A 25,767-nucleotide genomic window follows, 5' to 3' on the forward strand; every position below is an offset into this window, starting at 1 on the left:
GATGTGGCTGGGGGGAGACTACCTGGTGTGCACTGCCTCAGTCTTCAACATCGTCCTCATCAGCTTCGATCGGTTCATCTGTGTCACCAAAGCGGTAAGGGCAGGGCCGGTGGTCCTGAGCGTGGGCTGCAGGGGCTCCAAGGCTGCCCTTTCTAGGAGGAGGGCTTAGAGCACCTGGCTCCCAACCCAACTGCACCTCACTCAACCACCACCGGAGCTGGAGGGTGTCAAGGCAGTTCCTCTGGGTCCTGGAAATATTTCTAGGAGTGATCAGCTGTGGCAGGAAAGACATTTGCTTCTCACTTTTGCACTGGAAGAAGTACCGTTTTAGAAACGGGCACAGTTTGTACATTGCCATTTCAACTAGAAGGGCAGAAGGAACAAAGTGTACTTATTTTCTCCCCGGCCACACCTTGGATAAGCTTAAAAAAAAAGTACTACCCAGCTGAAACAGCCCATCTCTCTCAGAACAGCCAGTTCTGTGAACATCCCAGCTGCAGCACAAGGCAGAGATAGATCTTGCAAAGAATTAGATGTATGCAGCTGTGTATAGTTCAGAAGTGGCAGGATAGAAAGTAACATTAACATCTTTCAGGGGATGCAAATGCTATTTCTGTGTAACAGCCACAAAACCAGCTAGAACGTTGCCTCAGTCATGCAGCACATCAGTTACCGAAAAAAGGAGCAAGCAGACTTTCCAAAATCAAAAGCTAACTTCATTTTCACCTACATGATACTGTCTCAAAGTATTTTGGATGGTGCTGAAATAACACCTTTTGCCTGCTAATAGGTTTCACTCTTCTACACACACACACACACACACACACACACTTCTGTTATTCTTCAGCCACGTTTCAACCACATTTCCTTAAAAATGTTAATTTAGCTTCATTGCTCATTCTTAATCACACTGAAGAGTCAATGATGCTTCTTTGGCACACAGTACAAAGAGGCTGCAAGATCACTTTAGCAGTTTATATGCAACTTAGTGTTTTACCAACTTTTTCAAGAAGAAGAAAGGAAGAGAAATGAACAGATTAATTCTTAAACAGTCAACACTTACAATTCCTTTATTTTCTAGGTTCTGAATTAGCCATGATTTTTTGCTTTCATAAACAAAAGTCATGACTATACACATAGTATAAATATATAGACTGGATGGTTTCAGAAACAGAAAAGGAAGCTGGTCATAATAAATGACAAAAAATCAGCCACTTAAAAATACTTCAAATTAATCCTCCATATAAAAATCCAGCTCCAAGAAAAAAAGAGTACAGAAGCTGCCTGTTGGGTTAGGGTAGTATAAGAACATATGAACAGGAATATATGAAGTTCTACATTATTCTCTACCTCAGTGATAACGGTAATCTTCCTGCAAGACTGCTCCTGAATCAGTAGTAGCTTTGTCAAGAATTGCAGAATCAGACCGAATTCAAACAAACTCAGGATTCCTCAGCTGTGTGGGTACTCTACCAGAACAGCATTGGCTTTGGAGATCAAGATCCGCAGACTGGGGCCATAAACATGAGTCCTACATAAAATTCAAGCTCGAGGATTTCATATTCCAAAACACTGTGTGGCCACTGTGGAGATGTGAAGAGCAAATTCCATTTCACTGTATGAATATTGTCCAGAACACCAGGGAATTCAAATATTGAGAAGACCTTGATTTTAAGTTTGAATTTTATTGCTGATATGGTTTACTGACTCATACTGATATACTATTTTTTGGCACCTTAGATTCTCCTATTTTCTAAATAAGGGAAATTAGTTGCTCTTCCTGTAGAGCACTTCGCATACCACAGCACTCCATCTCTACATCTTCATTGCAGATGAGAGTTCCGCAAGGACTTCAAAAAAGAATGAAATCAAGGATATCACAGTAAAAAAAAAAATTCATATAATTTCTAGTGTTATTTTCACATTAAAAAGGGCTCTCTATAAAGCAGAAATAAAAGAGCCTACATGGATATTTTATGAATTCAGATCCTTTTACATCTTTTAAATTAAAGAATTTAGAAATTTTAAGTGAATTTTGAAGGGCTGTGTTTTTAGACATTTTGTAATCCATCTGAAAAATGCAACTGGTGTCAACCAATTCTAGAAACAGCAGTGGTTACTTGCTTTGGAAAAGCCTCAGTTTTCTGGATTTTAAGATCCAATGCACATTCTCGACATACCCAGTCATCTTGATAATGTTTGTTGGAATGGATATTTCAGAAATAGCTTTTCTGTGGTATAACCCTCATCCTCAAACCAATGTTGTTATCAACCCTCAAGTGACAGAGAGCACTGTATTCCAAGGTACCCATGTAGCTCTTTGAGATACTGGTGATGTACGTGACTTAACTTCTCTCTCTCTCAGGTCAGTTACAGAGCTCAGAAAGGGATGACCAGAAATGCAATACTGAAGATGATCACTGTATGGATTGCTGCTTTTCTTCTCTATGGTCCAGCCATTCTCAGCTGGGAGTACATTGCCCAAAAGAGCATCCTCCCTGAAGGAGAATGTCATGCAGAATTCTTCTACAACTGGTATTTCCTAATGATTGCCTCTACTATTGAATTCTTTACACCTTTCATCACTGTAACATACTTTAACTTAAGTATTTACCTCAACATCAGGAAACGCACATCCCTCAGAAACGAAAACTTACCACCTGGTCAAGAGGACTGTGAAGTGAGTTTCCAGGGGGAAAAAAGGGCACAAACTGTATTTTTTATAAAACCTGCTAACAGACACAAACATGAGATGAGAGCAAGCAGCCTTTCTCCCCCAGAAAAGGCTTCAAGGCTCAGCCTACACAAGCTTGACAATCAGTCATTAAATTCTAATGTAAATCAAGACCTTCCGCCACTTCAGGTGGAAGTTGAGACCAAGCCTCACGGGAATGGTTTCTACAGAACTGCAGAAAGCGTATGCAACGCCACCAGCAGAGTGGACATTGCTAACGCTATGGCAAATAGATTTAGGCTTTCCCGGGATAAAAGAGTAGCAAAGTCTTTAGCAATTATTGTCTGTGTGTTTGGTTTGTGCTGGGCTCCATATACACTTTTGATGATCATCAGAGCAGCTTGCCATGGGCGCTGTGTGCAGTATTTACTCTATGAGACTTCATTTTGGCTTCTGTGGGTGAATTCAGCCATTAACCCTGTTTTATACCCACTGTACCACGTGAGCTTTAAGAAAGCCTTTATAAAACTCCTGTGTCCAGGAAAAGCCAAAATTCATCCTCATGTCTTTATGTGAAGAAGGAAAAAAGTGTGAAGGCTAGCAGTACATCTTGCTTTCAGTGGGAGCATAAACTGGCTGGTATTCACCTGGAAATGTTAAGTGCAATGTGCACTCAGTGGTTTATGGAATACTGATAAGTAAGTACAGGTGTAGATATTTATGAATGTTTAGAATTACAGTCATCCATGTAGCTGGAGAAATCACAGCAATGAAAAGTGGCTTCTCAAAGCTCTTTGAGAAATTATGCCAGCAGTGTATTTTCTGATAATGGTACACTAGCATCGAATTGCTGAAAAGGGAATACAACATTCATGGCCAATATTTAGAGTTCAGGCTATTTCATTTTAAGTAACTGTAAATATTGCTGGTAAGGCATTTCATGAAGTGTTAACCTTGGACCTGTTGTATTTTCCCCCCAGGCTCACTCTAAGATGCCAGGGGTCTCAGCTAAGTGTAGCATGCTTCTCCTCGCCTTAGTGGGAAGCCAGACAAGATCATGGCCAATGCAAAAAAACTAAATACTGGTATCCAGGAAAAGCATAGGACAGGAGGTACCAGAACAGTCAGGTTACCAGGGAAGCTGAGCAACTGTAACAGGTAAGGGAACACTGATTAGAGTGGAAAAGGTGATTGCAAAGTATGAGAGTAGAATTTTTAGTAGAACTAAGCTCAGGGATGGAAATATAAGAGTTTTAAGCTTTGTGACAGAAGATACAAGGGTGGGGAATTGACACGTTATCAGAATTTCACCATGAGGTTCCTCTCTCAGCTAGGACTTCCTGCCCCACTGCCAGGATCCTGCATGAACAGGTATCTCAAGTCAAATTTACACTCCTTACAGGACTGAGGTATTACTCCTCTTCTGTCTTTTGCTGTAAGCATAATTAGTTTGAGATCTATGACAGACAGATCTTGCTATAGAGAGAGCTTTAGGTAAACTTCCCTTGGAATAATTTAAAAGTATGTCCAATTAGACATTTACTAGTTCTGAAGGGAAGTGTTTTCCCCTACCCCACCCACTGGATCTGTCCATCCATCCATCCAGTCAATGGTCATAAAAAAGTATTACCTGAAGTGCTTAGACAAGTCATGCATCATGAACAGCATGACCTAAAGTCTTAAAATGTACAGCCTTATTGACCATGGGTGTGAAAAACAAGAATGTAAACACAAACACTGTTTCTGCCATTGTGCCTCTGCCACAAGAGAAGCTCACACAGCTAGATCCTGAGTTCTGACTAGACTTGTCCCACACAAGACATACCAATTTGAACATCACTAGTGATAAAATTTGTTTCCATTGTCAGACATTTTCTACACAGTTTAACAGATGCTTTCTTTTTCCTTTGCTGACAAGAATGATAGCTATCAAAGAGCTGCAGTTGTCCGCTGCCACAGCAAAATGCATGTTAGTACAGTTGGTCTTAAAGTTTACAGACAGTATTTTGAAATTAACTACTTTGTAAAATTTCAATAAAAGTAATTAAGAACTGTGCAAGAGTCATAACTTTGTAGCCTTAACAAGTGGTACGTGGAAAAAAAGCACTAGCCTACAACATTTGGGTAATTGCAGTTGAAACTGCAAAACCATTATTCAAAGACAATTCCTAAGTTACAAGAACTGACCTTGAGGATTAAACAAACATGGTTAGCAAATATTGTCAACTAGAAGGGCACATCTCTACTATATGAATGTATCTACATGAACATGATCATCATGTTCCGCTATGGATGTTTTATAACAAAACAATCAGCTTAATGGTTCTCTTAAGAGGAACAGCATCAACAGATACAGAGCAACATTAACGTTTTTGAATAGCATTAGTTATACCACTAGGGAAGTAAAGCCATTAGCTTCTCTCCCCATTCCTCCTCCTCTCCAAGCCAGACTTACACATCAGTAGATCATTGATCTAATTGTTCTCTTCTCCATAATTATTTGTTTCCTAGGATCATATTTGCCTTTTTCAGAAAACACCGAGTTCTCATTCAATAGCCAATCAAGCCAGGACATTTTTCAAAACAGTGGGCAACTCAAGGTGTAAGGAAGTTAAATCAAAATCACTTTAGAACATTACATTCAGTTAAGTAAAACAGACATTTCAGAGTTTACAGCAACTGGCATTAACCTACAGACTAGACCAGTCTTCACAGGAGTCACCACTGGCAATTGCTCTACTGCTCAATTTCCTACAGCTTTGTCATTTAATTGCCACTTGTCTCTCTGGAATCCAGTAGGATTCTCCACCACCCTCTCAAGATACGTCATAAAAGCATTCTGAACTGTGAACACGCATTGCCTCAGCATCATTTGAAAAAATAACTGGTTTTGAATGATAAACTTCTATATTAGAAATGCTAGTAGCCTCCAGCTTGTCCAGGTTAGCTATGCCTTGATTTTTGTCCTTGTAAAACAAATTCCTTTGCTTTCATCAGAAGGTTCAGCATTAGCACTGAGTTCAACAGTGGGCTCTGAAGAGACATGAAACAACAGGTGTTAATAGCAACTTTATTTCACTGGTGCAAAATCATGATACTGGGTAAACTTGTGTAATGCATTTTCCCCTAAATTTACAGTAACGAAGGTTATACATATCTATATAGATTGCAATTTCTCTATTTTTATACTATTTGGAACAAAATTATTTGATAAATATGCCCTGTGCACAGTACTGGCCCTCACTGAATGTCACAGAGCCTTAATATGCAAAATATAACTTCTGTTTTTGAACATGGTACTTTAAAACTCTCCAAACATGCATTAATATATTCTAGATTTTAGGGAAAAATATTACACTTAGTCTTAACTTGCATTAAAAGAAAAGCACAAGCAGAATCTGACATACAATAATCCCAAAAATCTGATGCTCTGTAAGAATCAGACACAGTTTCAGATGACAGTCACTGCCAGTTTAGAACTCTAGTGCTACAGAAGCAACAGTGAACAGACAGAAGAGAAATCAGAACCAGAAGAGCCCTACCATGTCACGTGGAATTCAAAGAAAGTTTTGGCCATGCTGACTGATGAAACCTGTAGTTGCTGGTCCAACCTTTCAAAATTGTTAGAGTACTCACCACAAGTGTTTGAAGTGCCAGACTGAACACATGAATGTTAACTTAACTTGACATTTCTGAAAGGCACAACCTATGAATCTATCTTAAAAAAACCCCATACTGTATGTAAATGAAAAGAAAGAAGTACAGCATGTATCTTCCTAAAGAACAAGACCTTCATAAATTGGCCCCTCAGATTCTGGCGATTCCCTCCTCAGACGCAAGTGCTCCAGTGTGTTGTGAAAGTGTTTGTTAATTTGTTCTGTTTCTTCAGTAGACTCAAGGTTTGGGAGATCTTCTCTTATCTTCTGTATAAGCTGATTCAAAACCTGAATTGTCACCTAAAGCAAAGCATAAACAGAACAGAAGTCATCAACAAGAACTCTGTATAAACCCGTGGACAGTTTTAACAGACTTTGCTCTAAACTATTGGTATTTGGACAGGTCTTAGAAATACTGGACGATATGCAAACTGTGGAGACTGCCTTCCCTTGCTCTTCGTAGGGCCATTCCAATTTCAGGGTTTTGTGGAAGTTGCCCCCCCATCCCAGCAAATGCAAAGAACTTCTTAAGTCATTAATTTATAGCTTTGTAACTTTCACCACAGCTTCTCTCCCCAGTTTATTCAATACAAATTTAAAAAGCTTTAAACAAATAAAGCACATAACCAGATTGTCCATGTGCTCTAACAGCCTTTCTTGTAGAAGTCAGTTAGGATGGCAATATCAGATTTGAAGTTACTCTTAGTGACCAAGTCATTACCTAAGGAAGTACGGCTGCCTGAGGTGCTAAGCCCAGCCCTACACAGAACACTACAGCACAAAAGGTACTGCAGACCATCACTGTATCCAAAGACTATTCATACATCTGCCAAGTACTTGAAATTCAAAGTTTTACTTTCATCTCTATCAGATACATCTCCTACACTCCTATAGCTATAGAGCACTCCTATAGCGAGAAGCCAGTTCAGTTGTTAGGAAGTCAGCAAATGCCTAAAATTTCTTCAGACAGTCTCTCAGAACAAGGTATTCATTAACATCTGCTCTTGATCAAATGATGACATCAAATGGGATGTCGATCTCTACTTGACCAAGCAGCTTTTTCAAACTGGATACATTTACTAATGATCTACTATCAGAAACTGTATGAGGTACCTACTATCTCAGATTCAGATGCATAATTTAAGATGGTACATGGGACGTCACAACTATTTCTTGAAACTAAAGCTTACACCAACCACTGGTGGCGCACAGTGACTTTAAACAGCTCAAAGAACTTACTTTCCCTTATGCACAGACTAAGTTAGGTACTCCTAAAGTTAGAATCTTACTATTTTCTCATCTAAATCCTAGTAAGCTTTGATCTAATAAGCATTTCAGGTAACCAAGTCTCACAATATAAAGTTCATAACTGCAAACGTTTGATGTTTTCCCCCATGTAAGAAGAATGAATTTTTATCTACAGTTTTACTAGCATATGAAGAATTGACTACTTTGTTATAACCAGAACTTGTACCTCTCATGCGAGGCTACAGAGCAAGTTGAAGAGACATGATTTGGGGTGTAAGTGTGAGTGAAAGGCTTAAAAAAATGCTCATTAAAAAAAAGATGTAATAGAGAATGCATTTCCACTCACCGCCTCATTTTCCTTTTCATAAAAATAGATATATCTATTCAGAATTTCTATGAAAAGTTGGACTTGCAGAGAAGGATCCATGCACTGGTTTGCTATCTTCAGAGCCTTCTTTAGGCATTCCATCACTCTCTTTCCTCCATGAAGCTAGAAGGAAAAAAAACAGAAGTTACAAGAAATAGGAGAACCTTAGAGGGTTCCAGTACTTCTTCCCTTTTCACATACGTGGCATTACCTGGTGGTCCACCACAGAAACACACAACACAAACTGCAGAACAAGCTGTCATTGAACGCACACCTTTCCCAACTGCTACCAGTCCTATTAAGCTTTCTGTTAAATCAGGCAATAACATGAACAGTTGTTGAAAGCCTTCAATTATCAGATCAATTTACTTAATTTTGCAGTATGTACACTAATGCATACTTTGAGAAACAGATTTCACACACTGCTCTCCAGTTACAACAGCTTTCATGACAAGCCCTGAAGAACATAAAATTTTTTATTTTTAACTTCAACAACTTGTATCCTTAATTTGATGTTTAGAAGTTCACATGCAAACACAGCTACTATAATAAACATATGCAAAATGCAGACTGTACTTGGAGCCAGTCTTAAACTAGTTAACACCCAAACACTTGTGTGGTACTTCCACCATTAAATTTGAGTTTTAATCATTTTTGTATTTACGCAGTTTACACTGCAGTGAGATTTAAAAGCTTCATATATTGGAATACATTCCAACCAAATCTACATCATTAAGTGATATATCCACTTTAGAAGTGCCTTCAGAAGAAAGGCAGAATTATGTCACTGAGGTAGGATGTGTAACACTGCTGCTACTTTCTTACCTCCTCTCCGTTCTTGTCAGTATTTCGGCCAGACCAAAACAGATGGGCACAAGTGCTCACAGCCCGGCATTGGTCTGGCTTCTTAAGGAGCTTAGAGGCTGCTAGTGCACACTGAGTCCTCAAAGGCTCATGGTTCTCCTCACTGAAGCACTTCATTCTCTCAAATGTCCCAATTATCAAGGTGATTGCAGCCAGCTGTGCTTTTGAATCACTGATTTCATCTTCATATAGAGAGAAGGCCTAGTCAGAGGAGAAGGCAAGATTCAATCACTGCTTTAGATCACATCAGAAAAAAGAAACAACAAAAAAACCCAACAAAACCAGGAAAGTGTTCAGTTTTACATTTGTTAAAACCTTCAGGCAGGACAAAAAGATCTTTCATTGAGAGCATCAAAATAACGTTAAATCCACAGACTGGAAGTAAGTCCTGTAAGAAAGACTACTTACTTAAGTGGTCATAGTAAACAAGTGTGATCCTACATATAAACTGAAGATTAAGTCCTGATTTCAATCATCTGTTCAAATAAGGAACTTCATTCAGTAGCAGAAAGTCCCTGAAGGGGATCTGGTTCTTTGAAACACACAGAATAGTAGAGCAGAAGTTGAATGGTAGGTCAATGACCACAGAGTAGGTGAGAAAAGCACTTGCACTGCTGCTACATGGATGAAGAGCCTTGAGAGAACCCACAAGACTAAAGATCTCAAACTGTATCTTTAATAGAAAGTACGTAATTGTCATGCTGCTCTCATCTTCAGAATTGTGCTCAATGGCAATTGATACAAGACAGCAAGGAAAGGCTGAGATTATCAGTGACTCAGTTTAAGAGTGTGCATTAGTAGAAGCATTATAGGGAAGACTAGAACAAAGCTTGCAACATGGATAACACTAAATACACTGGTTCTTTATCTGTTGGGGAAGTTTTTGCAACAAGTAAGGCTTAAGACCAAGTTACAGGTTTAAGCGGATTTTCACAGTAGTTTATAATAGGTTTCATTACAAGGATTTTAATTAGCAAAGCCCAGCATGGCAGTTGTGAACACTGCAAATTTTGGAGAACTTCCACGGTCAAGGCAGTACCAGCTAGATAACAAGAGCTGAGAAACAGTCTTAGAAGCAGTGAAGGAGCATTTTATGCTGAGAAGGCTACACTCCTCTAGTGAACCAGCTATGCTAGTAGGAGGCAGCATTGCAACATACCACATGTTGTCAGACTGAGTATTCAAATCAGTAGCAATGGAGCTTAATTCCACAGCAGCCTGGGAAGCAAGAACGAAGATGAGGAGTTTCTACCTAGTAGCATTAGCTGTCAATTGTTTCAGATGTTTTAATCACATTGGATGGTTCAGTGTTCAAGAAACCTACCCAAGCTGAACTCCAGGTAGCATAGAAGTGACTGTAATAGTTGGACGCTCACCTGGGACATGAATTCATAGGCCACAGTTTCATGATTCTCAAAGCCAATCTCTCCTGCAGCCAGTGCTCCTTGTAGGAAGAGACGAAGAGGCAGCTCTGCCAGTTCTGCTTTGATCAGAGCACTGATGGTCTGATGAGCAAACGAGAAGATCTTCTGACACTTCTTTTCCCATTTGTCATCCTAGAGAAGTGAAAGAAGTCAAAGCTTGAACACAACTATTGCTACAAAGAGAAAGGAATCTTAACTGTAGTAAGATCTGTTAAGTGCTCCAATCTGTTGCCTTCTGCATGCCACTCCAACCACTTATTTAATGCAGTAGAGAGTGCCCTAGCAGTACTGTGTTGACCTCAGTTGGCCTTAACAAAATATTTCTTCCACTTACAAAAAGTTCACATCTGTTTTTCCTACCAGCTCATAGCAACCTTCCCCAGAAGTCTACACTGAGTTGCAGTTACCACAGGTACGCTTAGAATATAACTGAGCACGAGCCTGATTAAGGGGAGAAAAATTCTGTTCAGTCATTCACTGGAATGTCAATCAGAAGTAGAAGAGAATTTTAAAACATTCATTTTGAACAGTATCTTAGCAAACAGCATTTTAACTTATTTCACCACAATATATTTCTCACAATAAGGTAAAATATATAAGCTAACTCTCTCAATCTGAAAGCATTAAAGAACCAAAATGCATCAGTAATTGTCTTAGTGTGCACTTTTGAAACTACCATGTAAGTTAACCTGCAAAGAAGCACTTGACTTTAGAAACATTAAAATAGTATAACTACAGAGTTCGAAGTTGATGAATTTCAACATCCAGATTCAAATCAGTTTCATGCCATCGCTCAGTTTTTCAGTTCTCTGGTCTCCATGTAAAAACACGTAATCAGTCACCCTCATGAATAAACACAACTAGACAATTTCTGCTTCACCGTTCTTCAGGTGCTAAGTTAATTTAACATGAATTGATAAAAATCCTCCTTAAATTAGAAAGCATTCACACTTCAAAAGTCTGCCTCAAGCAAAAAACCCCTAGCATTCTGTATCAAGTCTCAACATACTGTAGCCAGATAAAATGCATTTTTAAGCCAGCCAAGAAGAAGCAAGTATACAAGAATTACCTGGAGGTCAACTTACCACTTTGGAGTTTTCTTTGTAGCGAAAAGCAAGCTGATATGCAGCAAAAACCAATGGTGGCAGTGTAAAACGAATACGTTGGTTCCCACCTGCACCAAAGTGTTTCCGGGCAGTGTTTAGGATCTAAAATAGAAGCACTGTAAGCTGGGAGAATTCTTGAAAGAGATGCGTTATTAGCATCTATAACTTAATCTGCACTCTATGGAACAAGAGCATCAGAAAGATACAGCGTTAGCATCAGACAAACTAAAATATTTGGGGGGAGGGACACACTACATACACAATGCTTTACTTGAATTAAATCTGTACAGTATCTGTAGCTTTTTATGTGGTATCTGCCCAGACTTTTCCTACAGCTGCTTAATAAGTGTTAGACAGCACTTGCTGCACTGTATTAACTGCAGATATATTTTGGATGGTGCAGCAGGATAGACGTTGCCTGAGCTTGCATTTAATGACATCAGATACATTCTGTCCTCAATGGAAGCTACAAAAAGGATTGTTCATTCATACAGTAGCCTGTAAGAGAGTAAAAGAAACCGAGTTTCATGAAACTAAACACACAAGTCAATAAAGCTTCTCATACTCAGAGAAAGACTATGGTGCCACATTCTGGTTAGCCACACCTGCCACTTATGTCATTTTCCCCCATGTTTAGTTTTCCATTATGTTCATTAGTGACAGTTTTTATTGCCTTTCTCAGTTTTTTGCACAAGCTGCACACAACATGAACATGATAATTTTCTGCCTATCACCCTTGTTCTAAATCTGTGGAGTGGGACTAAGGAGCTCCACTTGTTTGTACTGTTAGCTTCTCCCCCTCCCCTTATCTTGGGATTATTTCTATCTACTGATACAGTTAATCATGTATTCTCATAACCAGAATTCTCAGGAATAGCAAGAACTCCAGGTATCAGAAATGAAATGAACCAATCTATTCCAAGCAAGCTAAATGTTATATTAGTTGTTTGTAATAACCTGACTCCCTTTCAAAGGGGACAAAACTCAAGACAAGCCATATTTTACACTAACGCTTCTGAAATCAAATTTCAGAAAATTTCTACTAGAGACCAGAGTTAAAAGGCAGAGATTTTTTTGTTTAAGTGTCAGAATAAAGATGTCTCGTTACTATAGCCAGGCACTACCTTGCTTTCTGACCACAGCAGTCCCACTGCCACTTTGAAAGCAGCACTAGAAGTGAAGCTCAGTGTCCAACTCTACATATGATTTTAGATTACATCTAAAATTTGTGTAAAGAACGTGAATTAATAGAAATCTGTCATCACCCATTATACACTGCAATAGCCACTTTGGCTTGTAATGCACCAAGGTGTTTGAATTTGCATTTCAGATCTCTCTTCCATACAGAATGCATAATTTCAAGTGAGACACTGTGATAGAGCTGTGAAAATCCCCGTGTCTTGGATTTTTTCCTATTGTTCCCATAATGTAGGAAAATTTTATAGGCATTAACGATGCTCGTCAAGAAGCTATTAAGCCTTTTAATCAAAAGGTGTTAAGTAGCTTATAAAGTTCTATCCAAATGGTAAATTGACAAGTCCTATGATGCCACTTAAAGGTGGTCAATCAGATTAAAGCTAAATGTTGCTAGATGAGAAAGACAGCCTGATATTTAGAAGCTTTGCAAAAACAGCTTCAACATTTCTAGCTATGCAAAAGTTTTTGGGACTAAAAAAAACACATCAACACCCTTAGTGCCAGCATCCTTTTGAGGGAAGCTTTGTTCTCTATTTACAAAAAAAGCACAGCCACCTGTCCTGGTTTGAGCTAAACAGAACTAATTTTTTATTTAGCGATTTTACTTTTCAGCTCAGTCTCTTCTAAGTGGCTGAACTTGCTGAAACAAGCAGCATGTTTTTCCAGTACATGCTGCTACAAGTGGTAATCACAAGGCCAAGCGTCTCACAATGGGTGCCGTGTCTGCATCTACAGGGGGTGGACCCAAAACCCACTAACTAGGTATTCCATCCCAAATACATAATACTTGGTATAAAGCCAAGGGTCTCGACCCTTCTTCCATCTGGGAGCCCTTCCATCTTGGGCCTTCCGTCCATCGATCCTGCAATGGCTGAGGTCTGAGCAGAACCCTGCTGGTTCATCTGCCTCTGATCCTGATCCATGTGCTCCTGCATCAGCTCCCACTGCTGCTGAGTTTGGTCTGGGACTTTTCCAGTGCCCAGCTCTGCAGAGCCTCTGGTGACATCATCGTCATTGGGGGAGGATTTTATATTGGTTTTGTATATATTGTACATATCTGTACATATTTCACTATTTTCCTATTTACATTATTATCCTGTAGTATTAGTAGTATTGCTTTATTAAATCTGTTAGCTTTATTTTCCAACCCATAAAGTCTCTCTCCCTTATTCTCTTTTCCCTTCCCTTCTGGGGAGGGGAGAGGGGTTAATAGAGAGCGTCTGTCCAAGATTCAGTGGCCGGCCCAGCCCTAAACCATGATATCACCCAAACAAAATTAATTCTCGCATAGCTTGTGCTGGATCATGTTGGTCTATTCGCACTGTTTATACAGTATGATATTGCTGCGACTTTAAAACTGAGTCAGCCAACTGTATTTCAGGAACACCAACTGCAGCTTCACAGTAGTCCCTACTCAGGCCTGACTCTGACTGGAGCTAACTGTAGCTGCTACAATCTGCGACAGCACCCAACTTCAGCACATCTTCTGCCAGCTTCCCCAACTGATTTTGTATAGACAGAACATCCCCTTCCCTCTGCCCCAACACACTCTTCTCAGTATAGCAAGATTATTTAAACCTGAAACAAACTAAAGCCAGAAATAGCAGCTTAACATCAGAGAGCTACATAAAGCTTTGATGGATCAACTCGAACTGTTATGAGTAACACAACACTTAAGTTTCAAGGCCGCATCATATCTGCTATTAAGGATGGACCAAACAGAAAGGAAAAAAGTTTGTAAACACTAAGTAGCAGTATCCTGTATGCCCACCATATATTTACACTAATTAAAATCCCCGAGGCCAAACATTAGCTGTATTTTCTGAGCTTTGTTTTGTATTTTGATACCAAGAGAATGTAAATAGCATTCACTTGCTGCTTTTTAGTTAGAAGGCTATTTGAAACTGTCAGAATGTTAATTAAGAGTTATCACAAACTAATACAGTTGCATCCAAACTGCCACCTCATGGGATGAAAAGTTTAAATCCACAAATGCTTTCAAGTCCTCACCTGCTTTTCCCAAATAATCAACATTTCACACAACCATTAAAGGTATCACACCCAATGTTTTCTACTGAGTTTGTAGTGCCATAGCAGGGATGCTGCAGCTCCCAGCTACACTAAGTTCTTTTACAGCAAGTAATGCGAGAATTGTTAGTTCAGAGAGCACAAGCTTTAAGAATCACCGATGGCCATACCAGATACTGTTGGTCAGGGTCATCTGAACGCAAGAGATGAATAAATCTTCCCACAAGACTCTGCTCATCAGCAAAGTCCTCAGGGTCAGGATCTTCGGCAGGCTGATCTGGTTGATCCTGGATCAGCGTGGATACCAAATTCATGATAGCATCAACCTGTTAAAGGCAATATAGGCTCTGTTTAAACCAGAATAATCTATAAGCACAAGTAAACAGTAACAAGGAGCATCTTTACAGCTATTTACAGTGCTGACAAAGCAGTAGGAAAGTCTGTTAGTTGGTGATGCTTTAGGACATACTTGCCTCCCTACCTGAAGAAGGGTCCCTCTTAGCCGAAGTGGGACAGCATAGCAGTATAGAGGAAATTCAGATTTAAAAATTACTATCCAGCCTCCTTCGGGTAAAAGGCCTAGGTTTAAGGGAAGTTGAGGTCTTCGTACAAACCTAACAGAAGTAGTCTCTAGGATGAAGTTGGGTAAGATGGGCAAAAACAAGATTATATAAGAACATGGGTAGAAGACTTATCAAGAGGGATAAAGTCTGTGCTACTAAGATGGGAGGTGGGAGGGTGTGCAGGCCAGGAAACAAAGCATGCCCTGCACAAAGTCACTTAGTTTTCAAGTCTTCAAACAGCAGTTTAAATACCTAGAATTTCAAGTTAACTTATGTCATACCTGTTCTTGGGACACAATTTCTGTGTTATAATCCAATACATTGCTAAGCACGTAACAACTCATGCTCTTCCGGGACTCGTAATCAAAGTATTCAAAGAGTGGGTGAAAATGTTTTAGTTTCAGAACTGTCAGGATATTGTTGTAAGTATCAACAGGGATTTTCAAAAGTCTAGTCAGCTCCTTTGAAACAGCACTGCTTGTTGCAATACTAAAAGAAAATATATGCAAAAACCACAATTAATCAGTAGTTCACACATGTAGACAAATTTAAAGTCTGCCTCAGTATTTGATGCATACCACAACATCTAAGCAACTTGCTGCTAGGGAGACAGGAAAACGTATCAAAACAAGTCATATCTTGCTCTTTAGGATGTACACTGGAAACTGCATGTTTTAAGTTGCTGATAGCAGAAGCAGAGACTGTGGCTGCAAATTCAGCAAGAGGAGAATGCTAGAGTGGTGTAAGGGATGAACAGATAATGGCTACACACAGCTTGGCATACACACTGTGTAGCTGTACAGATTTATACACAGGTGAGCAAGTCCAGGTTAATTCGTAGTTCATAAGAGCGTCTGTAGCTTGGCCCAAAAGCAGTAATCTTACACCTCCTAAGCATGTCTCCTTGCTATCTTGCCAAATGTGGTAAAATGAAGAAGTCAAGATTTTGGAGTATTAATTGCTACTCCAGAGACAATACGAGATACATTTACTTACTGCTCCAGATTAAGTTTATTGAATATTTCCACAGTTGTCTCCAACACCTTATCAACATAGTCAACACGGTCTGGGTAGCATTTCATAGCCAAGTTAATGAGAGAAACTTGCAAAGATACCACATCCTCTGAGGGCATGTCCTGGCGAGACTGAAATTTAAGACAGCACCAAGTTGATAAAAGAGCACATAACTTTGGAAAAAAAAAAACAAACACCAAAAAACAACGTCAAAAAGCTGCATGCAAAAATACCCAGCATACCTGTATAACAGTAGCAACCTGCTGTGAAAAGATGTCAAACAGTTTGATATCTGCTGGGATACCAGGTCCATCTTCACGATGTGCAAATAAAGCTAACCTGGTAGCAGAAAGGAAAGCAGTTGGTCAGCATAGTTTTTCCACTCCTCAGATACAGGCAGAAAAAGCAAGTCCTTTAGATGTACTGGCAAGCTCTATTACAAGTAAAAAGGAAATTAACAGAAGTCAGAAGACTTAAGAGCAACTAAGCTGGTAAATATAAATTCTGGGAAAGAATGCTGACAGAGATGGCATGATGAAGAAATAGCAAGAAGGTAACTTCATAACCCATGCTCTTCAGCTAACAAGTGTTCTGTTCTTTCCAGCAGAGAGAGAGGTATAGAGTAGACTGGTGGAAAAGGAAATATCCTGCATCCATTCAGTGATATTATTGAAGTTAAACATCCAATAGCATTCTCTGCAAAACAATCCAGAGAAAAAACATTACGCTGATTTCACTGTGCTTTGTCTCCAAAGACAGACCAACATGTTTGGAACTTTCACTGTTCGCAAAGAGCAAAATACAAAGTAAATCTGAAGTGGAGAAGAATACTTTATAAGAAAACAAAAGCAAGAGATTACTATCCAGCAAACATCCAAAAGATGATGTGGAGCTGTCTCTGTAACAGGAGAAAGTCATGCCAATCACCATTTCTGCAGAAATCAGACACAGAATAAGAAGAATTACTACAGGAAGGCTAGCACTTAAACAAAGCTGCAACTTAAAAAGCTCAGCATTGCTATCTGTCTTTCTCATCATGAAGGCATTACTCTATTCAGAGTTAGAGAAAGATGTAAAAAAATCTTTAGGAAAAGGCACCTGATTAAAAATTTAAGTTATTTCTTACAGGTTTTCTAAACTGATTCTGGATTAACCTTGGATCTGAAACAGAGGCAGGTAAGAAAAAGTTGAGGTGACAAAAAACTTCACTGCCAGGGAAAACAGACATTGAACTACTCTTATATTTCATTAGGGTGGTATCAAGCAGACTTTCTAAAGCCAGGAACAATCACTGCCTTTTCTCAAAGGGACAGCGCAGCTTTTCTTGGCAACAGCTCAGAGGGTAAGGCCAGCATGTTACAAAATACGACCAAGTTGCAGGCAGATGGCAGCATAATTAAAAGCTATGAATGGTTTAGTAATACAAGGAAGATCCCAAAGCAGCAAGACTATTTGCAGAAAGATTCCTTTAACAGGAGAGCCCCATGGGAACAGGGACTAAGGCTTCACAAGCTTCCTCCACAGTTGCTTATGTTCATTTTCAATTATCCTATGCCAGTTGAAATAAAGATGAGAAATGCAACACGCACTACCTGCATGGGGTAAATTCACATCTTCACTACACAACACTGAAACATAATTACCGCTTCTAACAATTCCAGCCCAAACACAAGAGCAACATCTTCCCCACAAGCACGGATTCCAAGAACCAATCCACTCCTATGCTCCACCACTTGCAGTAACATTACAAAGATAATAACCACCACACCATCACCTTTCTATTCCTGTCCTAAGGCCAAATGAGAAGGCTCTAGAAGACACTATTAGTGCCCAACAATACACAGTGGCAGTAAGTCTAGGAGGGCAGCAGTTTCACTGCTAGTCAGTTGCTTAATGTTGTTCGTAACAGTAGGACTAGAAAACTTCATGTGGAAGTAATAACACAGCTTCTGAAGTCCTCTAAATAGACATGACAGCAAAAGCTACATGAGAAAAGCCTTCTTGTAAGAAATATATTGCTACACACTAATGTAAGAACCTAGCAAAAGATCCTGTGACCTGTTGAAAGCAGTCTCAAGACAGTCTCACAAATTAGATTGTCATAGGCAATGCTTCTTGGGGTTCTGAGATTTTTATGTGGGTTTTGGGTTTTTGTTTGTTTGTTTTTGTTTGTTTTAAAGTTAACAAAGTTATGAAAAATCTCAGCCAAGGTAGGAAAGTAGAGAAAAATCAATGAATTCCTGTGAACATCTCTGGATAAATCTAGCTGCTTCCCTGTCAAATGCACAATACTGAAAGATACTGCAATAAGACTGAAGTCCTGAACAAACAGGTCTGATGTAATCTAGAGAAAACAAACTACAGATGTTAAATAAAAAATTCAAGATCCTAAGTTACACCAGTCACGCATAACATACATGTTCCATGTCCAGGTATTAGAGAAGACAGAGTCACAACAACCCTACTCATTGCTGAATGCCAGTGGAATTCAAGATCCCTACAGTAACTGAAGTCCATACATTGGTACATGGACCAGATATACAAAGGTATAAATGTTTGGGTGAAAATGCAAGGACAAGGCTTTGGTAGGTACACTTCCTTTCTGGAGCAAGAAAGTACAGGTACTCACTGATAATCTGTGTTGTTTCCTTTCATGATACAAGTTCCAATTTCTCCTCTGTATTTGAATTCAGTGCAAGCAGCTTACAGCACTACTTCCACAGGAAAAATCATGTTTTTGGGAGAACAGGCAGGAAGCTAGTGGTAAACTAAGAATTAAGAAGGCAGTTCCATTTCCTGCTCGTTCTTTTCTGAAGGGGCACATGTTACACTTTCTGATCACAACAGGTAAAGCATCGATACACGATTAGCCACTAGGATCTTCGAGTTTTCAAGAGGTGCCTATGACCAATACGGTTGTCAGAGCAGAACACTACTGCCACTTTAGTTCAAAAACATGAAATTGGTCAATAGTAAATGAGTTGTTTCCTGGTTTAATCTGTTTACAAGTTTTAATCAGTCCTTAAAGTAGGTTTCACTGGAAGCTGCAAAAGCAGCATCCACAGAGCAGAATCTATAGAAATATTCTCCTTAGCCTTAATTACAGCTGATAGAAAGACATGGAAACAGTGAAGTTAAGTGATATGAAAAAAATGAAAGTTTTCAAATACCATAAGAATTATCATCTGCTTGTGCACAAACACAAACTTAGTTTTGAGCCAATTTCCACCCCCTTGTTCACTCACCTGTCAATTAAAGCAATAATTATATTTTTCACATTCACATTTTGGTGCAGCTCAGCACAGGCTCTGAGAAATGGGTTCAGGGTTTGGAGGTGAAATTCATCTGGGAAAACCTGAAGTTTTAGATCAATAGTCATCAAGTTATAAACTGAATTTATCCGTTGTTACACAGCATTAAGATGCAACAGAGTCATTCTAAAGCAGACAGCCACAAAGGAAATATGGTCTGGCCTATGAATGTTTTAGGGTTCCCTAAGCTGATCTTGACTGAGTAAATGCATGACACAAGAGACGCAAGACAGATGGGTAACTTGAGGGCCCAGCTATCTCTTACCGCAGGTGCTGCTGCTCAGATACTTACAAGCTTCTGCAACAGAAGGAACACAGAATGGATTCATCTCCACTCTGCCCATCTGGTAAAAAATAATATAGTACAAGCCACTCTGTAGGAGTCCCAGTGATGAAGTTTGCTAGTTCATGAGGAAGAAGTGAAAGTAGCCTGAATCTGACTAAAAGTATAGGAGTAAGTGTCCCTGCATCCCATTAGGGCAATTGAATTTAAGGAGCTTACCTGTATGATGCATTCCATGAGGTACTCCTGAGCTAAAGCATCTCTACAGTTTACAACCTGCTCCAATATTCCAGGCAAAACAATCTGCGATATGAAAAAAAAAAAGTCTTGCAGTGCTTTTACAACTACTTTCTAAGTTTACATTCACACATATGCATGTAATCCAAGCAGAGTTGTATTTCTAGTATTTCTCAACTTACTCTTTACATAAAGGCTTTCTGATAAAAAGCCCCAGTTTTCAACAGTTCCATCCTTCAGAGAAAAAAAAAGTCTACTTGTCTCAGACATCTGTCACTTTCTTATATTATGCAACCTGCACGCTCTGATTTAGTAAGTCAGTGCTGCTAGCTTTGCTGGCACATACCGCTACTCAGGGTCTCAGCAGCACCACTCAAAATAGTTTTCAGCAACTGTATGGTAGAACTTACAAGGGACAGACTTCGACATAAGATATTTGCTTGAATATAATTTCATGCAATAATGGTTCTCTTGAATGCTTTGGGAAGCACAGCTTCATTTAACTGGTAAAGTCTTCCACAGACACTGCATGCACATCCCTTAAACCAACTCATCATTTTATAAGTAAAATGGGTAACAGGACGAAAAGTTTTAAAACATCTTATGAACATTACAGACAAGCTTATAGGAAAAATGCATGAGCAATGTCCTTAGTCTCACAACATACTATACAGCTGAGTTAGCATTCAGAACTTCCCCTCAAGTGAGAAGTCCTAGAACCACCAGGATTACTGAACTTTCAGCATAGCTGAACACTTCAAACTGCTTATCTGAAAATCCAAACTGGTTTCATTTGGAAAAAGTAACAGAAGTCAGAAAGGACAGACAGACAACCCACCTGCTTGTATCGCTCCACATTAACACCTTCCAACTGACTGAGGCGAACCAGGTTTGTTCCCACTAGGATTCTCAGTTCCTGCCTTTCTCGTTCCCTTTTCTCTCTGTCCCGACTGTGGCCCTGGTGTTGCATTCGCACCCAAAGTTTGTTCATCTCAGCAAAGTTCAGCAGCACAAAATCCATCGAATCACTGATGTCTCCAGTGGTTTCTTCACTGCAATTGAGAACAGGTTAGGAAGAGGAAAAGCCTGTCAGAGGTATTCATCCTTCTATCCACTGGTGAACATGCAATTTTTAGGAGGGTGGGGAAGTGTGTGGCAGGGTATCTGGATTAATAAGAAAGGTTCATATCCTCACTTGGGAGAAATGTTAGTTCTGGAAGAGAATTCTTACTGGACAAAAGATCTGTCAAGTCTTTAGAGTTGTAACATATCTATTTCTCTAAACCTGAAGTCATACAGAAAATACAAGTATGTTCTGTTCAAAACATTTTAAGTTATAGCCCATCGTTCTTACTCTGCTTGCTCGCCTTCATCTGGTAAGATATTCCTGGTACACTGCAGGAGATAGTTTCTAAGAAAGAGGCCTCTAAGAGGATGCTGTACTCCACGACACATCTCCACCAGGTCTTTCAAAATATCTTTCCTGGACTGTGGAAATGACTTGACATAGACAACACCTACTGTTATCAGGAGGTACCTGCAAAAGGCACAGAATCAAACCATAAAATGAGAAGTAACAATATCACACTTAAAGACAACAGTTCCTTCCTTCCATCCTGGCAGTATTACCAAAAAACAGAAAGCAATAAAATATCATCTTGGTCCCATAATTTTGAACATATAGTCAGTTTTCAACTCCTAGTCTCCTCTGCTACAAAGCACAGCAGGTCTGAGCAGCCACTTGACCACATTACAATGCTTTATACATTCAATGTGCAAACACTTAGCATGCATAAAGTTCTGAATGCCCTCAGACTGGCTTGTATATACTTCCAGCACCCCACTAAGCTAGAAAACAGCTCTGGCTGTTTCCTGACAAGGAAAGTATTATGGTGAAGCAGTTAAGCCTCTTTCACGCTGTAGTCTAGCGGGATAGGTGTTACAGTCTTTGAAAATCCTCAGGCTTGTACTCATTCCTTCAGCACCTCTGCATAAAGCAACAGGGAGAAGGAACATGCAAGATGCAAAGGACTGGTGCTCCAGGATACTTGGACTTCCCTTTGTATTAAGAGAAAGAATATATAATGCTCAGAACCTTCATATATTTGGCTTAGAGGCCTTAACTCTCTCTGCCTCATGCATGGATATGCACAGAACCTCCATGAAAGCACCTGAAGCATTCATCGGGGAGAATCTGAGTCTACATCAAGCAGGCAGGAAGACAATTATACAGAGGGGTAAAAACACTGTGGCAGTCATTAGCCAAACTGCATGAGGTGCAGTCTGATATCTTCAAAGCCTCTTCCTGGCATGAACAAAAGGTCAGGAAATAAAAACTGCAGTACCAAGCAAAATCTGAGTTCTAAATCCGAGTATCTAGAAGATCTACTCCAGCCCAATGGTCACATATGTAAAGACAGGTCTTCCATACTAACACATAGCCAAAAAAAGTGATTCAGAAACACAAAGCTTTTAAGAATTATTACAGAAGATTTTATCTTCCTTCTCACACTTCGTACTCTCCAAAGAGACAGATGCTTACGAAGCCTCTATTGTGTGTGAGGACCTAAGACCCAGATCTTCAGGGACAAGCTCATTAGCAGATAATGGAAAAGTTTATATGTGTAGTCAATCTCGCTGATCAGAATGTGGTACTTGGTTAATCTTCCACTGATTGGCTCTTTACCCAAAAGACAACTTTATTCCAAGATCAAAGTCCTTCCCTCTCATTCATGTGCAAAATGAACACACTGGCAGGAGGAACTGACCTTCCACAGCTGCACCCTTGGCCTAAATCTCAGAAGTCTCATAGCAATCCACGCTTAGGATATGCAGAAATACTATTGACCACTGCAAACTGAATCCTTGCTGTCAAGCAAGAATGCAGAGTCAGTCATTACATGAACCCAGAGTCTGACCATTATTTACCATTAAAAAAACATCAAAAACCCAAAACCAACAAATCACTAACATATACACACTTACAGTCTTGGAATAATATTTCCAGCGTACTGTACTAGCTCATAAAGGTCTGCCACTTTCCTTCCTTTGGCAAATTCATCTGTCAGGTAGACTTCCAAGTAGTGCAGCTCATCAGAAATTGCCATGTCTTTTTCTCTTGGTTAAGGATTTTAAGTTAGAATATCTACAACAGATTTACATTGTAATTTGCTCATTCGGACCACGGAGGAAAGATGGTGTAACAAAAACAATCATGCCCAAGAAGGCAGTTCTTCTGAAACAATAATCACTATTGGAATAAGTGTGCAAAATTAACCCCAAACCTTCAATTGTCATTTTTAGCATATTGGAAAAGGAAAAAAACCAAATTCAAAATAGCAAGCAAATGAACACGATTGTACAGAGTTTCTGAAGAAAAGGCATACTACGTGTCACAGAAGAACATTATCCACACATGGAGCCAGTAGTATTTGAATACATTCACATCCTATTCCCAAGACTCATGAAAGAGCTCTGCCTTATGGTTAGAAGCTAACAATGAAGGGCAGAAAAATAAGTCAGTTTTACAGATTTTGGGGTAGCAAACTGCAAGCAGAGTTGTTTTACAGAGCTGATATTTTTATAGAACTAAACTCCTGAAACCTCCCAAAGGAAGATACAGTAAAGATCTGCTTTATATCAACAGGAAAAAATTAACTTACTCAGTGAGTAAATAAGGATATATTCTCCTGCAATATATCCAGATAACTAAATACTGAGGAGAAAAATGCTAGGAAATATCTGAGATTGATGAGACGCCATTGCACCAAAAAGAAGCAGATGAATATTTCATTCCAAATCCAGCATTTCAAACATTTATTTTCTCTTCAAAGGATACAGAGCTCATAATAGCTCTTTGGAGATAACATAGAAGTCCGAAGCTCACCAAGCATGTTGGAAGCATGTTTCAGAGCATCCATGAGCTTGTTTTTGTCCTTAGAGGAAGAGAGAGAATAGTCTGTAAGACATAATACTAAGCAGCTGCAGTATTTTAGAAAGCTACACTTTTAGCTTTTCAAAAAAGCATGCGAAGATTAAGTAAACATCAGGAAAGCAATAATTTTAATTAAATCAAGCGATTTAGTATCTAGCTTGTACTATGATACCCAATCTAATTAAGTGGAACATTATACCTGAAGGTAGTAAGAAGATGTATCCGAAGACTGAGCTTCAGTAATAAATTGTAATATTGATGGTAAAAAAAGCCTAAAAGAAAATTTAGCTTATGCAGAAATCTCCACCCACCACTCAGATTCTATCCAGCAAGCAAACCAGAATGAATTCCACCCCCCTGGTCTGTTGTTTTGCTCATATCTCATGAAGAACCCTCCAGCAGACAGAGGACACACACTGCCAGGAAACCCCTGTTAGAGTTAAGATTCCCCTTCCCCTACTTCTCATCCAAGAACACCACCTTACTGAAAGCCACAGTTCATAAGACTGTATATAACTTATACTGGTGATGTATATAATCACCTGACATCACAGGATACAAGACAAACTTCTAATTTACCACCTATACATACTTGTTCTATATTGTCTATGTTCTACATATACGTGTTCAAACCCATCTTTCTTAAGATTGCAGCATTAAGTTTAGGGGGAGGATGGAAGGAATTGCTACTGGGATCCACTTCATATACTGTCAGTCACAATAGCAGTGAAAAGCTCAGCTGCAGCTACTTCAGAGATTTCAAAAGCATTGTACAGAGTATAAAACTGGAAAAGGTGTCACCTTTCTTGCTACTGTCATTTGACTGCAAACAAAGTTAGCTTGGCTAACCATGTGAAGATATATGGGAATATTTAAGTTTTTATTGCAACTTTAAGCAGTTTCTCCAAATAAAAAAAAATGTGTCTCAAACCCAAGCAAGCTATGCACAATGACATCATCTGCCTGCATTGCATAAAGTTTCAAGATAAAGATCTCAGCACAACCCTAGCCACAGGTGTTTTCCAGTCACAGAAGAATTCATGCATAAGTCTACAATTAATCACTACAAAATTGATCCTATGCAGCAGGCAATTCATTATTAGCCTCACGGTCTGTGGCTCATGCCACAAAAAGACTACATGGAAAAAGCAACAGTATGTAAACAAACAAGACTAGCTTCTCATCATATAGTTCAATATAAAATGAATTTGAGCAATAACCTGACATCAAATGGCAGGCTTATTCTCAGTTTAGGTTTATTTAAGTGCAAGCACAAATTCTAAAGGTGCATTTTTATAATTTATCTTGTAAAATACTGGAGCAAAATCAGGAAGACTAATTCGAAGAACACTCAAGGCTTACTCTCACTGAATAGCTGCCCCAGTTATTTTCAAAGCCTCTGCCTGAAAGAAGCACATAGGGTTAAGTTTCCTCACAGCACTAGACATTAATATTGATTTACTGTTTTACTCCTTGTAGACAAGAAGCTTCACCGCATTTTAAAGTCACATTCTTACCAAGCATCTCTTCATCTGGAAAGACTGCACCTTTACAGCCTGAATGGCTTCATCCAGTAGTTTTTCCTGTTCATCCTGAGGAGACTGCTGTGTTGTTGGCTGGAAGAAAACAAAACAAACCAGACCTCAATTATTTTTATGAAGCTGTTTATTACTTGATTCAAACGGTGTTCCCATAGTTTAGAACACAGTGCAAGTGACACTGCAGTGTGACCACTCAAGAGCTGTCAGAAATAGCTGTGTGATATGTACGGGAGAAAGTTCCCAGCACTCTGCAAAAACCTGAGGGCAGGGAGGAGACAGGTTATGGGTAGACTGGGAGCATCATCATTTCCTGGAGTGCA

The 25,767-nt window shown here is 39.3% G+C and overlaps 2 protein-coding genes across 2 annotated transcripts in view; one reads left to right on the forward strand and one right to left on the reverse strand.

Annotated features, from left to right (window-relative positions):
* The window catches only part of LOC104541995 (histamine H3 receptor-like), a gene marked incomplete at its 5' end in the record, with an annotated part of 3,545 nt that extends 295 nt beyond the window's left edge, over window positions 1–3,250 (forward strand). Inside the window, 2 exons of the mRNA XM_010186168.1 lie at window positions 1–94; window positions 2,366–3,250. The exon at window positions 1–94 is cut by the window's left edge and continues 91 nt beyond it. Of these exons, the coding sequence (XP_010184470.1) occupies window positions 1–94; window positions 2,366–3,250 (979 nt within the window). The remainder of the gene's footprint in view (window positions 95–2,365) is intronic.
* A 2,478-nt stretch (window positions 3,251–5,728) lies between these two features.
* On the reverse strand, window positions 5,729–25,520 carry VPS35 (vacuolar protein sorting 35 homolog (S. cerevisiae)). The gene is made up of 16 exons (XM_010186167.1): window positions 25,424–25,520; window positions 23,811–23,907; window positions 22,958–23,081; window positions 21,327–21,509; window positions 20,811–21,024; window positions 19,955–20,038; window positions 19,387–19,496; window positions 16,384–16,480; window positions 16,124–16,272; window positions 15,409–15,616; window positions 14,735–14,890; window positions 11,319–11,441; window positions 10,186–10,365; window positions 8,771–9,010; window positions 7,925–8,068; window positions 5,729–6,630 (listed from the first exon to the last, which is right to left on the reverse strand). The coding sequence occupies exons 1-16, from the start codon at window positions 25,436–25,438 to the stop codon at window positions 6,451–6,453; spliced, it is 2,304 nt and encodes a 767-aa protein (XP_010184469.1). The 5' UTR covers window positions 25,439–25,520; the 3' UTR covers window positions 5,729–6,450.
* Window positions 25,521–25,767: the final 247 nt, after the last annotated feature.

The sequence above is a fragment of the Mesitornis unicolor genome, unplaced genomic scaffold (genome assembly GCF_000695765.1).
Source record: "Mesitornis unicolor isolate BGI_N332 unplaced genomic scaffold, ASM69576v1 scaffold42826, whole genome shotgun sequence".
NCBI classification, from domain to species: Eukaryota; Metazoa; Chordata; class Aves; order Mesitornithiformes; family Mesitornithidae; genus Mesitornis; species Mesitornis unicolor.

What these genes read in the sequence shown, in the direction of transcription:
- VPS35 (XM_010186167.1), bottom strand. An exon ending in AAAGAGCTATTATGAGCTCT is followed by an intron (nt 23,082 to 23,810) that starts GTATCCTTTGAA and finishes CAAGAGAAAAAG; the next exon opens with ACATGGCAATTTCTGATGAG. An exon ending in AAATTGTGTCCCAAGAACAG is followed by an intron (nt 14,891 to 15,408) that starts GTATGACATAAG and finishes TGCCTTTAACAG; the next exon opens with GTTGATGCTATCATGAATTT.